The sequence below is a fragment of the Haliotis cracherodii genome, unplaced genomic scaffold (genome assembly GCF_022045235.1).
Source record: "Haliotis cracherodii isolate W230 unplaced genomic scaffold, xgHalCrac1.p SCAF_7, whole genome shotgun sequence".
Lineage (NCBI taxonomy): Eukaryota > Metazoa > Mollusca > Gastropoda > Lepetellida > Haliotidae > Haliotis > Haliotis cracherodii.
This window is the reverse complement of record NW_027266330.1, coordinates 10,342,095-10,356,003: the sequence shown is the minus strand read 5'-3', so window position 1 is coordinate 10,356,003 and position 13,909 is coordinate 10,342,095. Positions and strand designations below refer to the sequence as shown.

The 13,909-nt window shown below is 40.8% G+C and overlaps 1 protein-coding gene across 1 annotated transcript; it reads left to right on the top strand.

Annotated features, from left to right (window-relative positions):
• Nucleotides 1-537: 537 nt before the first annotated feature.
• LOC139448658 (uncharacterized) lies at nt 538-13,032 on the top strand. Its single transcript, XM_071230218.1, has 4 exons — nt 538-591; nt 9,949-10,165; nt 10,956-11,198; nt 12,797-13,032. The coding sequence occupies exons 1-4, from the start codon at nt 538-540 to the stop codon at nt 13,030-13,032; spliced, it is 750 nt and encodes a 249-aa protein (XP_071086319.1).
• Nucleotides 13,033-13,909: the final 877 nt, after the last annotated feature.

The window sequence follows — 13,909 nt, the reverse complement described above, 5'->3', positions numbered from 1 at the left end:
TGTGGTGCCTGTGGTGATGTGCAAGCTGTTGCATTGATTGGTGCGGGTTGATGTTGTCGTGCATAACGATTTCACACGTCCCGTAGGTGTTATATAAAATTCTAATCCGGCGATTTAGAGAGCCACGGGAGGTAATGTGCAGTGTGGCTGCATTTATGTCATATGATATTTCTGAACCGAAGCAAATATCCTCAATGTCAGACTTCACACGATGAAAATCACAGTGTTTGTCGTCAAATCTGACTGACATAAATGTTAGCGTTAACGTCAGTACCTGTTGTGACCACCATTGGCCTGTGTCACAGTTCTGCACCGCCTACCCACTGACTGAATGAGTCGCTGAATTCGATCCTGTCGTAATCGTGCCCATTAATACTGGAATACCTGGCGTTTGAGGCGGCAGTTGACCCCACAAATGTTCAATTTGGTTTACATCAGGCAAATTTGATGGCAATGGATGCACAGTAAGGTTTTGATTCTGTAGGAAATCCATAGTAACACGTGCAACATGTGGTCGGGCGTTGTTCTGAAAAAAATATGTCGTTGAGGGTCGACAACAGGAAGCAGGTGACGTTGGAGAATGTCATCTCGGTAACGTAATGCTGTCATCTTGCCTTGTCCCTGTCAGGTTGGTTCTACGGGTGTATTATGTGGCTGCCCACATCATGACACTATCCACTACAATAACACAATTTTGAGCAAAACGTTCATTTCTACGTCTGAAGACACGGGTTCGCCCATTCGGACTCGAAGTCCAAACTCATGACGATTACCTACTTATCGTTTGTGCCGACACCCTAAGCAGACCAGGCACATTGGAGGCTGCATCTATCGCTGTAACGGTTCGATGGCGTAGTTGGAAGACCTGGATGAACCTGTCGTGAGCTGCAGTTGTGATCTTTGGTCTGTCAAATCTTGGGCGATCTCTTGTAGACCCATACTGCTTGTTATTTGTCCCCAAGATATTGTGCTGTAGTGAGCACGACTGAGTTTTTCCAGTCTCTTCACGCCCGAGGACGTTACTTCGAGTTGCAGGGTCTTGTCGTGGCATATCGAAACTTATTCACCGTTCAAACAACAGTAGACATTTAACCGAAAGAATACCACCCTTTTATACCCAACACCCCGTCAATGTAAAGCACACAGTGAACCAATTGACTCTGCTGAACTTCAACAAAGATTTCCCTAAGTCGACAGCTTCTGTTTGCACCAACTGTGGGTATGTGTCGCTCATTTTGAGTAATGAAAACAGTTCATGGTAACCTCAGAGAGAAAGGGTATCTTGAAGACGTTTCATTCAAAGTCATTGAGCAGCTTTGGACGGTATGCCAGAATTATTTCAAATGCGATATCAAACGAGGATTCAGATCCTGAGACAAAACTAACCAAACGTCCCCATGCAAGTCTATAGTAGTTTGGCTTGTCCATATTTCTTCAGTACTGAAAATGAAATTACATTCTCGGGACTCCTTTATATTATATAATACAAGTCGATTTAACAATTTATGAATCGTCAAGTATTTTCATTTCGGAGATGTAATGTTAGGCTGGAAGAAAGTAAAGATTGCTTATTTAATCTCATTTCTGATTTCTTAAGATAGAAAATTATTGTTCTAAATGCATCTGAAATAAGACTTAAACTCCCCATGCAATTCAATATATATTTTAAAAGAAAATTTTACAAATTACAAATCTTGAAACAATTTCATTTTGAGAGACTACATGTAAGTCTATTAAAAAGTGTAGGATCTGATTCCCTATTCTGATTTACTAATAATATATTATTATACTTATGTGGACCCGGGATTGAATAGGTATTCTTACTACATTTAGGGGCGGTCGGGTAGCCTAGTGGTTAAAGCGTTTGCGCGTAACGCTGAAGACCTGGGTTCGATTCCCGACATGGGTACAATGTGTGAAGCCTATTTCTGGTGTCCCCCGCCGTGGTGTTGCTGGAATATTGTTAAAAGCGGCGTAAAACCATACCCATTCACTCACATATTTGATCAGATTGTCAGACTTAACGACTCGTTTGATTGGCATCGTCTCCCAACAGCATGCAGCGTTGCTAGTGACATCTTGCACTGGACGCGACTTACTGTCCGTCGTGATACAGTTGGACAGGGGCTAAATTGTACTGAAAGTACAATATGTGAGCACAATATAGATTAGTACAATCGGTAGTCCCATTTACTAGAATTAAAAAAATGACTATTTCTTAAATACAATCCAACGCTAAAGACATTCTGGGCATAAGGTTCAGGTAATACTGCATTAACGATGCATCTGAGATACAAGGAAAACCAGTACTCATTTAGATATTCAAGTAAATTCAATTCTGTTGCTGCCAATAATTGTGTTTGTCCTCAAATCGTAGTGAATAATTAATAATCAACATCGTGTGTGATTATCTACAGACTAACAGACATTGAAACTAACCATGAGAAACCATGCGCCAGGCAATCAATATAGCATTTTTTGTGACATTGTTTGTTACATATCATTACCACAAATCCTTTCCTTTCACGTGAAATTGATCAATGTAGTTGAAGTAACATATTCCCCAACCGGATGCGTGTATTATTTATGCCATATTTCTGTTTAGACAATGTTCGATATCGATTGATGAAAGTAGAGTGTTCGTGAATTTTTTTTATTTCGGTAATTGCACATAAATTAAATCAATATGCAGTTTCTTTCAAAACGTTCCATAGTCGTTCTAAAGCTTAATAATATATGTGGCGTACCAAGATATTGATATTATTAGCTACACTGGTAGGCATCGCTCATACGAAAATCAACACGTGTTTTCCTCCAGTTGGTTGGCTTGTTATTTAAAGCCGCACTCAGCAATATTCCAGCTATATGACGGCGGTCTGTAAATAATCGAGTCTTGACCAGACAATCCAGTGCTTGACATCATGAGCATCGATCCACGCAATTGGGATCGATGACATGCATCAACCAAGTCAGCGAGCCTGACCACCCGATCCCGTTAGTCGCCTCTTACAACAAGCATAGTCGCCTATTACGGCAAGAATTGGATGCTGAAGACCTATTCTACCCTCGATCTTCATGGGTCTTTTCCTTCAGGGATAATCAGAGACAGTATATTTCAAAGTAGAAACAGACAGCTATGTACTAGTATCACTAGTGCCATTATGAATATGTAAATGTTGACATGTTCCATTGGAGCGCTCACGCTTTCAGTCACTGGTTTGCCTGGCCCAGAATAAAGTTATACTGCTTGCTTCGGCGTTGGAAAACAAAGAAAACCTTTTATCATACCTCCATGTCAGAATGATGAGATCTAATTGGTCTATATGATATTGATAAAACACTGTCTATCCCGGTTTGAAGGGGGGATACATTTCTCAGCGTGGGAATAAATCTCTTATACCCTGAGCAAGTCAGTCTGTATGTGGATTTCTGAGAGCAGAATAATTCCGTTTTACCCCGTTTCAAAGCAAAAAGCCGAACGCTTTTTCCGAGTCAATGGAAGTCAATGGAATCAAACAGTTGTTTTCTATCAATTTTGAATTATTTGATAATGTTATATTTAAACATGTCGGAAAGATAAGTTCGTTGTAGCAGGATCAGTCGGGGTACATGGGGTTGTATGCGTCCCCCGTTAAGTTTTATACCACGAGCCGTACCCCTCGTGATCCTGCTACAACCTATATTGTTAGCTCTCCATGTTGATAATCATTTTGCTGTGTGGCTCCGAGATTGTCGATGAAGTTTTAAATCGAAATTTACACACCTAATATTTGATTTTAGTAATGATTATATTCAATTTTACTTGCAAGAACCAAATTATATCCAGGAAAAGATGGAATATATGTGAAGAAATGCATCACCCAAAGACAGTGCATTGCTACAAAACTAATATCAGCTTAAGTATTTACTTTGCGTTAAAATTACTTCTCGATTTTTACATTAATTAGACAAATATCTATCTCCTAAATCCATATGTTAGAAGAAATAATTCATTGATAGACATTGCTTGCATTACGGGGTTAACAAATCACTCGTGGATAACCGAAACAAGTTTGATAAAGTGATTTCTAAATTGAGTCTCATTCAAAGGCGCACCTGAATATTCCAGCCAAACGAGGAATTCAACTAAAAGAAGGTTCATACAACATCATAACAAACCAGTGAGAGAGTGAGGGAGTGAGCGAGTTTAACGCCGCACTCGGGAATATTCCAGGTATATGACGGCGGTATCTAAATAATCGAGCCTGGACCAGACAAACCGGTGATTGACATCATAAGCATCATCAACATCAACCAAGTCACCGAGCATGACCACCCGATCCCCCTAGTCTTCTCATATGACAAGCACGTGTTGCTGACGACCTATTCTAACCCGAAGTGAGTGATTGAGTGAGTAAGCGAGCGAGCGAGCGCGTGTGTGCGTGCGTGCGTGCGTGCGTGCGCGCATGCGTGAAAATCATGGAGGGGACTACATAAGTGTACCCATGTGCGGAAGTGAACCCGTGTTTTCGACGTGACGAGCGCACGCTTGAACCACGAGGGATATCCAGCCGCCCCTAAACACAGACTTCTCCCTGAGCATACAGAATATCAGTTAGCAGGTGTCCGACTTAGTGTCATGCATGGCTCAACTGGATGGCTATCAAGGAAATGTCATTCTGACGTCAGTTTTACACAATTTTATTTCAGATATATATCTAGAAGCATATTAGTTTACGTTTCTTCATCCGAGAGTATCTGAAACAAAAATAAATCCATTCATAGGTGAGGTAATATGGGGTTTAAGATCACGTTCAAGATCATTGCACTTGTAATAGTAATGCGTGCGTGTGTGAGTGCGTGCGCAAAAACTAGTACGAACTAATGCCTTTGTTATAGTGCTAGCCCACTGTGGTACGATGGTGCAATTTTCCAAGAACATAAATGTCCAGCAAATGAGAAATCAGCCAATCGGATAGAAACTTCTCTCTTTTCATTAATGATGAGCACCAACACGACCGGATAATGGGCACTCAGAGCCATCAGTGTAAATCTGCATGGCATTTAACCATTGTAAACTTCGGATATGTTCCTCAGCTATAGCTTTAACGCGAGGTGCTTGCTCACATATATTTACCTGTTCCAGGACATCAAGATAAACTGATGCCAGTTCAAGCAGCCATGGTGGCTTTTCAGGCAGAACAGTAGTGTCATCTATTGCAACATCACGCACAGTATGATTGAAAGCCGTTCTCTCAGATCGCATCCCATAAGGCCCCATACCATTTTTCCAAGAGTCAGGAAAATATTCAACATAATCATTCAACACAGTTGACGTTGAGTGGTTATCGCCGAAAGATTTCAATTTTAACATATACCTCACGTCTAACAGATCACGTCTGAGATCTAAAGGCATTTCACCTGAATCAACTTGTAAAGCCTTGAGGTGGTCCTGAACGCTCCAAGACATAATCTTAGGGCTTTCGACTGTACAACATCAAGTCTTGCTTTTCGTGTGGCACATGCAGATCCATTGGCTAGACAACCGAAATCCAGTCGAGATCTAATTAGGGCTCTATATAACATAAATAAACACTTCCTGTTCCTGTCTGCATCCCATTTGGAAATACTGGAAATACTTCTCAGAAGGTTCAGGACTTTAATGTATTTCTGAATCAGATAGTCTGTGTGTGGTTTCGAGGTGAGCCTCCTATCAAACCAGAGACCTAAAAAGTTGACTTTGTCCACAAACTCCAAATCAGAACCACACAAGACTAACTTTGAATGATGAGGAATCTTCTTCCGAGTAAAAAGGATTGCAGAAGATTTAGAAGCTGAAATCTTAAAACCCCAATGTACACACCAATTCTGTACAAGATAGAGTGATTGTTGAACGCCTTTGAAGACCGTATAAAAATTACCAGACCTTTTCCACAACGCTCCATCATCTGCAAAATGTGATGTTTCAACCAGGATATTGATATTCTCAAACAAATCATTTACCATAACATTAAATAATGTTTGGCTGATCACACTTCCTTGTATAAAATATAAATATATGACAGTGAAGTTCCACAAACTTAATATTCAGTGCTACCTAATGCCTTTTTAATTTCAGTTTCAAGTCGCACTAAAATGATCAGCACAAGATTTATTTTTCCTAAAGCCTGATTGAACGTCTGAAAACAGATTGTTCTTTTCCATGATGTACACCAGACGGTTATTTACCATTATCTCCATTGTTTAACACATGTTAGAGGTAAGAGCAATAGGTCTGTAGGATGTGGCTTCAGTAGGATCTTTACCAGGCCTCGGAATTGGAGCTACTATTGCTTTTCTCCAAGAAATGGGAAGTTTGCCTTCAAACCAAATATTACTAAAAAGTAAAAGCATGGTTTCAAGGCTGATCAGGGGAAGATGTTTACACTTATAGCATAAAGAATCATCACAATGTAAGATGTCCGAGAATTCTGATTCAAGTGTTTCGTTATAGAGTAGAAAGTCTGAGTTAAAGTTATCTGTAATGAGCAAGTGCATTACTCTTGTCAATACTTGTTGTTGCAGGCATTACTTTACCAATAGACGGAATAGCACGATTGGAATCTGAACTACCAGAAATCTTTTTCACTTTCCTCCATACTGGTGTAATTAGACTTGACAAACGTTTTGCTTCGGTAACAGTTTAAGGAATGCCTATAGGCGAATAAATCAGACGGTAAAGCCGATCTTTCATCAATTTTCTTTGCCTTCTTCCTGGCATCATGTGACATGTATCCACTCACCAACAAACAGGTGGTTTAAGAGGACGTTAACCAGAACTTCTCCCTATGAATCTATTGGCAGCATCAATAATGTTAGAAACAAAGCATTTGTGAAACTTCTCTATGTCAATAGAGTTTATAGCAGGCGTGATTGTGTCAGAGCAGAAAGCAGTAAATGCAGACCAGTCAGCTTTAGAGAAAATCCACCGCTGAGGTGTACCACTCAGTTCAGTGATTGGGTCAAATTGAAGGTTAGTAAACGCAGGATTATGATCACTGCCAAAAGAATCCTGCAAACACACTTCCCAATCACAATGTGGAGCCAGTTGTGGACTGACAATGGTCAAATCCAGGGCCGAAAATGAAGCAGAAGCCAAGTCATAGCAGGTCATAGAACCATCATTAAGAAGGAAAAGATTCTTTTTCATCAAGCAGTGTCTCAATGGCTTTACCTCCAGCATCCAACTTACCAGCTTCCCACAATGGACTGTGACTATTAAAATCACCACACACTACTGTAAGATTGTCTGAACTGTTCAAAAGAGACATATAGTCATCATAAGTAGCAAGAGCATTATTATAGACATTAAAAATGGAGACTGATCTTTTATTCTTCAAATGAATATTTACTGCATTCGCTTCTAATTGGGATGGTGGTATCCTTAGTTCACTAAATGACAAAGATTCCTTTATGAGGACAGAACAACCACCTCTAAAACCAACCTGACGATCTTTGCGTAGGCAGAGGATTCAGACAATAGGATCAGTCTAACATTCAACTTCCAGAGTTTCAGTCTGAGTACTAGCAGTCACCATGACAGGAGGAAATACAACGTCAGAAATAAGAACAACCGGAGACAGTGGTTTAGCTGCAGGGGGTTGTTGGATTTTTGGAACCTGATCATGAGCAATATCAAAATCTCCAGCGTGAGAATAAGACAGTTAATCCTCAACTCTGTCTTTCTGGATCTGGACAACTTCCTGATATTTAATACAACCTTTGTATGCCGCAGAGTGAACACCACCACAGTTCTTACATTTCAGAGAACTTTCATTGCACTCCTCATATTTGTGCTTCCCTCCACATTTAGTGCACACATGATGAGTGCTGCTACACTTAGCAGAGACATGCCCATAGGACTGACACTTGAAGCATCCCAGAGCAGGAGGATCATACACCCGGATTGGAAATCTTTGAATTAAAATGACAACATGATCTGGTAAAGACTGACCAGTAAATGTAAGCGGAACAGATATTGTCTTGGGGTTTTCAACTCACACTCCATTTCAAGTGTTCTTTTATGCAGTGTTGAGGATTATTTCACAGTGTTCCAACGTTGGTTTAGGCTCGTTTTCCGGGATATTTGTGAAGATAAGGTTACCCCTCATTGAACTGCACTCGTTGAAGTCCACATTTAAATAGTGAAGTACATGCAATTAGCTCTTAATGTGGTCAAGGCGAGGAAACGGTAACAGTAATCAAATCTAATATGAACGAATTTAAACACAATTATGACATTCTGTATGCTGATTTTGAGGCTGCTTCCGATAAAATTGAAGGTGTCGTTTAACGTCCAGCTAACCTCGATGGACAAATTGGAATTCTTGAGTCAACGTGATAATTAACTGATGTTGTTTTTATGGTGTACCCGAAATAGAAGGTCTGAAATGTACTACTTGCAAGGTAACTGTGATGTCAGGTTTGAATTAATACTTTACATTTGCTAAATCACTCCGGGCTTACCTCCCACATTAAGCTAACACGCCATGATATAACTGGAATACTGTTCAAAGCGGCGTTAAACCCGCACTCACTCATTTAGAGCTTAAAATGTGGCAATCATCTGACGCCAACCGTGCCCATCGGCTTTGTAAAAGAAGTTAAAATGCGGAGAAGCCGGGCCCTATAATTGTGAAGCTTCGGGTATCAGGCGACAATGTTTTGAGCATGAAAGCTTGACCCGTGCATAAGGAAAGTAGACATGGAGTCTCACGCGAAGTTACCACACGTCAACGTCAACAACTAATTGCCCTTAAAGAGATCGGCCATTTTGGCTAACTTCAGAACGGTAGGTTTGTGTCCAAACGTCGTGAAATTACAAATAGTAACTCGCGGACTCCACAGGAAACACCCCAACGTAAACGAAACAGTGTTTCCAACATCACTCAAGCTGAGCTGGAAACATCATCGAATAGCCAACAGGTACGGATAATATATCACATGGATGTCATTAAAGAGACACCGGTAACACAATCGGATTTGTGAGTGCTGCTGTGAGTGCAGAAACGTTCTGTATTGTGTTGGAACGTGTATGGGTTGAGTCAAGAAGTTACTTACTTTTAGTGACTTATCGTGTCTGAGAAACATTTGAATATGATATGTGAGACATAAACTGGTAGGATGGTTATGATGTTTTCTACAGTCCCGCAATAATGAAATTATCCGAGTATAGTCGACTCTCAAGCGGCTTTTGCATATGTTCCAATATTCAGTTTGTAACCTGAGCAATGTACCCTGCATTGATGTAGCAAAACAGTTGTTTTCTGTTCATAGAAACATAAATTTGATATGTAATTTATATCCAACCGTCTGGTTCGCCATACTATAAAAAATAGCAACACTAAAAGTAAGATTGAACTGCTTGATCAGCTTTCATTAGAAACCCTTTCAGAAATTAGTGATTCGTGTACAGTTCCTCCTGGTGAGGAGAACATACGTATATGAGAATATTAGGAATGGATCCCTCTATGAAAAATGGTGAATAGGCTGGGACAAAGGGTGTTGTCTTGCAATCTTGGTAAACTGGATTTTAACATGATTTCATGCTCATCTTAATTTTCATGCCAGTAGTGTTCGTCTCTACGTTTCATTGTAGGTGAAAGCATTGCTTTTGGCAAACTTGCCAAGCACAGTACTACTTCTCGGTATACTGTAAGACGGGCCATCAATTGCGTTTCTTTTTTGAAAGAGTATATATCTGGTGTAATAAACTCCAAAAGTTCCTCAAAGTCCTCAAAGTCACATCTCGAGTTCGTTATTCACATAACCAGTGACATCTGTTCGATGTACCACACAAAAGAGTTTTACATTATTGTTCGTTATTGCTGAGTATTCGTTAGGTCACATTTGTATAAAATCAAGTACTCATCATGATCAGTCTCTCGAAATTGAAAACGATCATTTTATTTCTCTTGCCGATAGTTTTAGTCTCTACCTTTCCTTGTAGGTGAAAGCATTGCGTTTGGCAAACTTGCCAAACAAAGTTCTGAAAATTATAGACGTCCTGCGAGCCGGGCCATCAATCCAGCCTACTCGGGAACAGGGTCGTTAACACACAATGGCAACCCATCCTGGTGGGAGGTGGACCTGAGGGGCTACTTCAGTATCAGCAACATCACCCTCACAGCAGCAGACATGGGATTGAGTAAGGGACTGACTAGTTAATATTCTTTAGAGTTGGCTGGGATGTCTCTCAGGAATAAAATACTTTTTCAGTCACTGTTCCAAACCTAAATATTGATTCTCTGCAATTAATCGAATATATGTTCAAAGCACTTTTACAACATTTTCAGTGAACGTATTTTCATCTTGTAAGTTTTGTAAAAACGTCCCAATCGCGCACAAGTACATACCACACTAATGGAAGCACCACTCACATACACACACCACACACATACATAGGGGCAGACCATTTATTATTGTTGGGGACGGGCTGAGATGTTTGTCAGAGACACAATATTATTCCGGCCATTGTTACAAAACATACATATTTCTTCTCTGAAAGTAGCCGAACAAAAGTTTTACACAGACATGTTCAGGACTAACAACATTTACAGTGAACATGTGTTTTCTTTCTGTAAGTCCTGAGACAAAGAGATACCCCCCCCCCCCCCCTTCCGTCCCTCCCGCCTCCCTCTCCCCCTTCACAGACACACACACTCAGAAAATGAACCCAAACCTGCAAATGCCATCATATAATTTCACCGCCACTTTGCCTTTTGCGCCAATGAATGGTTTCCGCGGATATGCTCTGGTTATGTACTGGCATTGACGTTTTATATTTTTGTATATGACCTTATCTACAGTGCAATGTTGGGACGTATTTGAATATTGCGTCAATAAGAGTGTACATGCAACATAATGTCAGCCACAGGCTCAAAAGCTTAACGTTAGCGTTTTATGCAAGTGAATGTTGTGCCGTTTGAATATTGCAGCTGCACACATGAGAAATGCTTATGTCGAAGTGATGGACAAAGATGTCAGCCTCTGCCCTGATGTCCAGGTGGAGTGGTGTGGGAATGTGTCCAGCACTGTTGCCAGGAAGCAGATGTTCACCTTCACCTGCAATGCCACATTCCCCATCCGCTTTGTCCGTGTCACCAGGCGTTCTTCAAGGAACGTGAAGCTGAATATCGGCCACATTGATGTTCAAGGGGTCGGGGCTACAAAGCGATACCGTGAGTATACTGCATGTGGATGGAGAGTGTAACTCGGTGTTCTTGAAGTGACAGTTCCATAACCGATGTTGCCTCCTCAATGCATATACGCTTACAACATTCCACTTGACCAGATGCCATAACGGTGAGGTAAGATGAAATCGGGTTTACGTCGCGTCCAAGATTATTGTACTTATATAGCGACGTGCATGTACGTGTGTGTGTTTATGTGGCTGCTTGTACTAGTCCGGACGGATGCCGATTTATAGTGCAAGCTCACTGAGATAGCATGTCGCAGTTTAACATGAATACCCCGCTCAGACACAGTATACTGACTCCGAGCCCAACAGTCCTTGTTTTAGCCCCTTAATACCGAGCGCCAGACAGGGTAACAACAAGTGCCATATTTTAACGTCTCTTGGTATGACGCTCTCCGGGCGGACGCTCTACCACTAGACCACGGAGGCGGTCAGATGCCATATTGAAACTTTTGAGTTCTTTACCATGTCCACTTATCACGTCTGTGAAGTACAGCATGAGTGATATAGTTTTGTTACGACAAAGAATTCAATAAGCAGCCACCATGGAACAGTTCGGATGTTCTTAACCACACGCTCTCCTCCACCTGAATGTCCGGGACAATAGGTCAATAACATGATCTAATAATGCTAACTACGGTTATAACAAACTCAAAGGGACCACTCATATTGGTTCGTAATACTAGTTCGTTATAATCATATATGCAGCAAATGGCTGGGACAAAACATATGTTTGTTGTACCCGTCAGTTCGTTATATGCGTGTTCGTTATTAACGTAGTTTACTGTATAAATATTTGCAAATCTGCCTGTTTCAAAGTTTCATTTCTAGTGGGGATTCTGGGTTTGAATTGAGCCAATGCAACCCTTGCGATTTAATGATTGTATGATCAGGCTCGGTGACTGAGCTCATGGATCGTTGCTCATGTGATCCATCACTGGATTCTCCATTTACATCTCGATTGTTTTCAATTATGACAGGCCTATGGGTTGAATATTGTTGATTGTTGCGTTAATAAACAAACGTTATTCTTTCACAGCTATGAATAAGCAAGATGGGGTTATAGTAAGGTGAGGTGAAATGATTTTCGCGTCCAAGATTATTGCACTTATAAGCATGCACGTCTGTGTGTGTGTGGGGCGGCTACTTGCACTATTCCGGACTAATGCCCATTTTATATTGCCAGCAGGCTGAGATACCATATCGCAGTTGAACATGATATGAATACCCAACTCAGACACAGTTTACTGACTCCGGGCCGACCAGTCCTTGTTTTATCCCCTTTATGCCGAGCTCCAAGCAGGGTAACGGCAAGTACCATATTTTGACGTCTATTGGTATGACGCGGTCGGGGATCGAACCCCGGACCTTCCGCTTTCTGGGCGGACACTCTACCGCTCGACCACGTAGGCGGTCCAGGTTTATAATAACATGAATGTATCATTTAGAGTTCGGTTTGTAATCATAATGTCATTGCAACGTCAGTTGACAGATCTACTCTCATCAATGTGATACTTCTTTCGATCATTTGATAAATCTGTTCTCCCTGTCCAACACGAACCTTTTATTTCTACTCGCTAGGTTCCTACTACACGCCAACAGCGAACAGGAAGGTGTCCAACCCATCCTTGACTACATCAGCCATAACAGCTGGCGATTGCGGCATCTTATGTCACCGAAATCATTCATGTATCGACTTCAGCTACAGCACTACTGCATCGACTGACGCTAACTGTCTGCTAGCCAACAAGGAAGTGCCTCAGAATTCTGTGGCAAATAATGCCTGGACCATGTACATCATGGACAGCTGCCTGTAAACACAACTTGAAACTTGAAACTAAACGTGGAATCTGAATAGAAGTGGACTACAGTTGTGAAAAGCAACGTTACCATTTATATCCGCATCAGGTAGACTCAAATGAAATCGATGTAAGCACATCTTTGAAAATGTAAATAATAGCACTGCTGGAACAGTAATGAATTGGACAATTATTTTTGCTTTATCGAGGCCATATCAGTGAATGATGATTTATCACCTTTACCGTTGATCACAGTGGTGTTTAATAGATTTTCTGAGACTCCCATTGCAAGGAAGCTGCACACTCTCACTGCAATAATTGTACTGTACTGTGAAAAGTATAATATACAGAGGATTTATTACACGGTTTTAGTATGTGAAATATCATCCGAATTTGTGTAAATTGTTTAAGAGTGAAATCGTTTTCGCCTTAATCAATCTATCTTTATTCAAGCACTTAAGAGGCCCCAGGCCTATAGTATATGTGACAGATATGTTGTACACAATTTTAAGTTTTATTTACATATTTGGTTCTATATAATAGTGCGTGGAATGTAAACATGGCTAAGTTTTGTATTATTAATTAATCTAGACTGTTTAACAATTGTTGGAATTTCACAATATTTGGATCAATAAAGTAGTATACAGGAATATAGTTATTTTCCTCAGGGGAGTACAATGGACATACAAGTTGGTTGGTTGGTTTGTTGTTTAACGCCGCACTCAGCTATATGACGGCGGTCTGTAAATAATCGAGTCTGGACCAGACAATCCAGTGATTGATATCAGGAGCATCGATCCTTGCAATGTGGGATCGATGACATGCATCAACCAAGTCAGCGAGCCTGACCACCCGATCCCGTTAGTCGCCTATTACGACAAGCATAGTCGCCTTT

Excerpts from the sequence above, each read along its gene's own strand:
- LOC139448658 (XM_071230218.1), top strand. The coding sequence starts at position 538 with ATGTCGTTGAGGGTCGACAACAGGAAGCAGGTGACGTTGGAGAATGTC. Across the intron at positions 592-9,948 it reads CGTTGGAGAATGTCATCTCG|TCTCTACCTTTCCTTGTAGG; the intron begins GTAACGTAATGC and ends CGATAGTTTTAG. Across the intron at positions 10,166-10,955 it reads AGCAGCAGACATGGGATTGA|CTGCACACATGAGAAATGCT; the intron begins GTAAGGGACTGA and ends TGAATATTGCAG.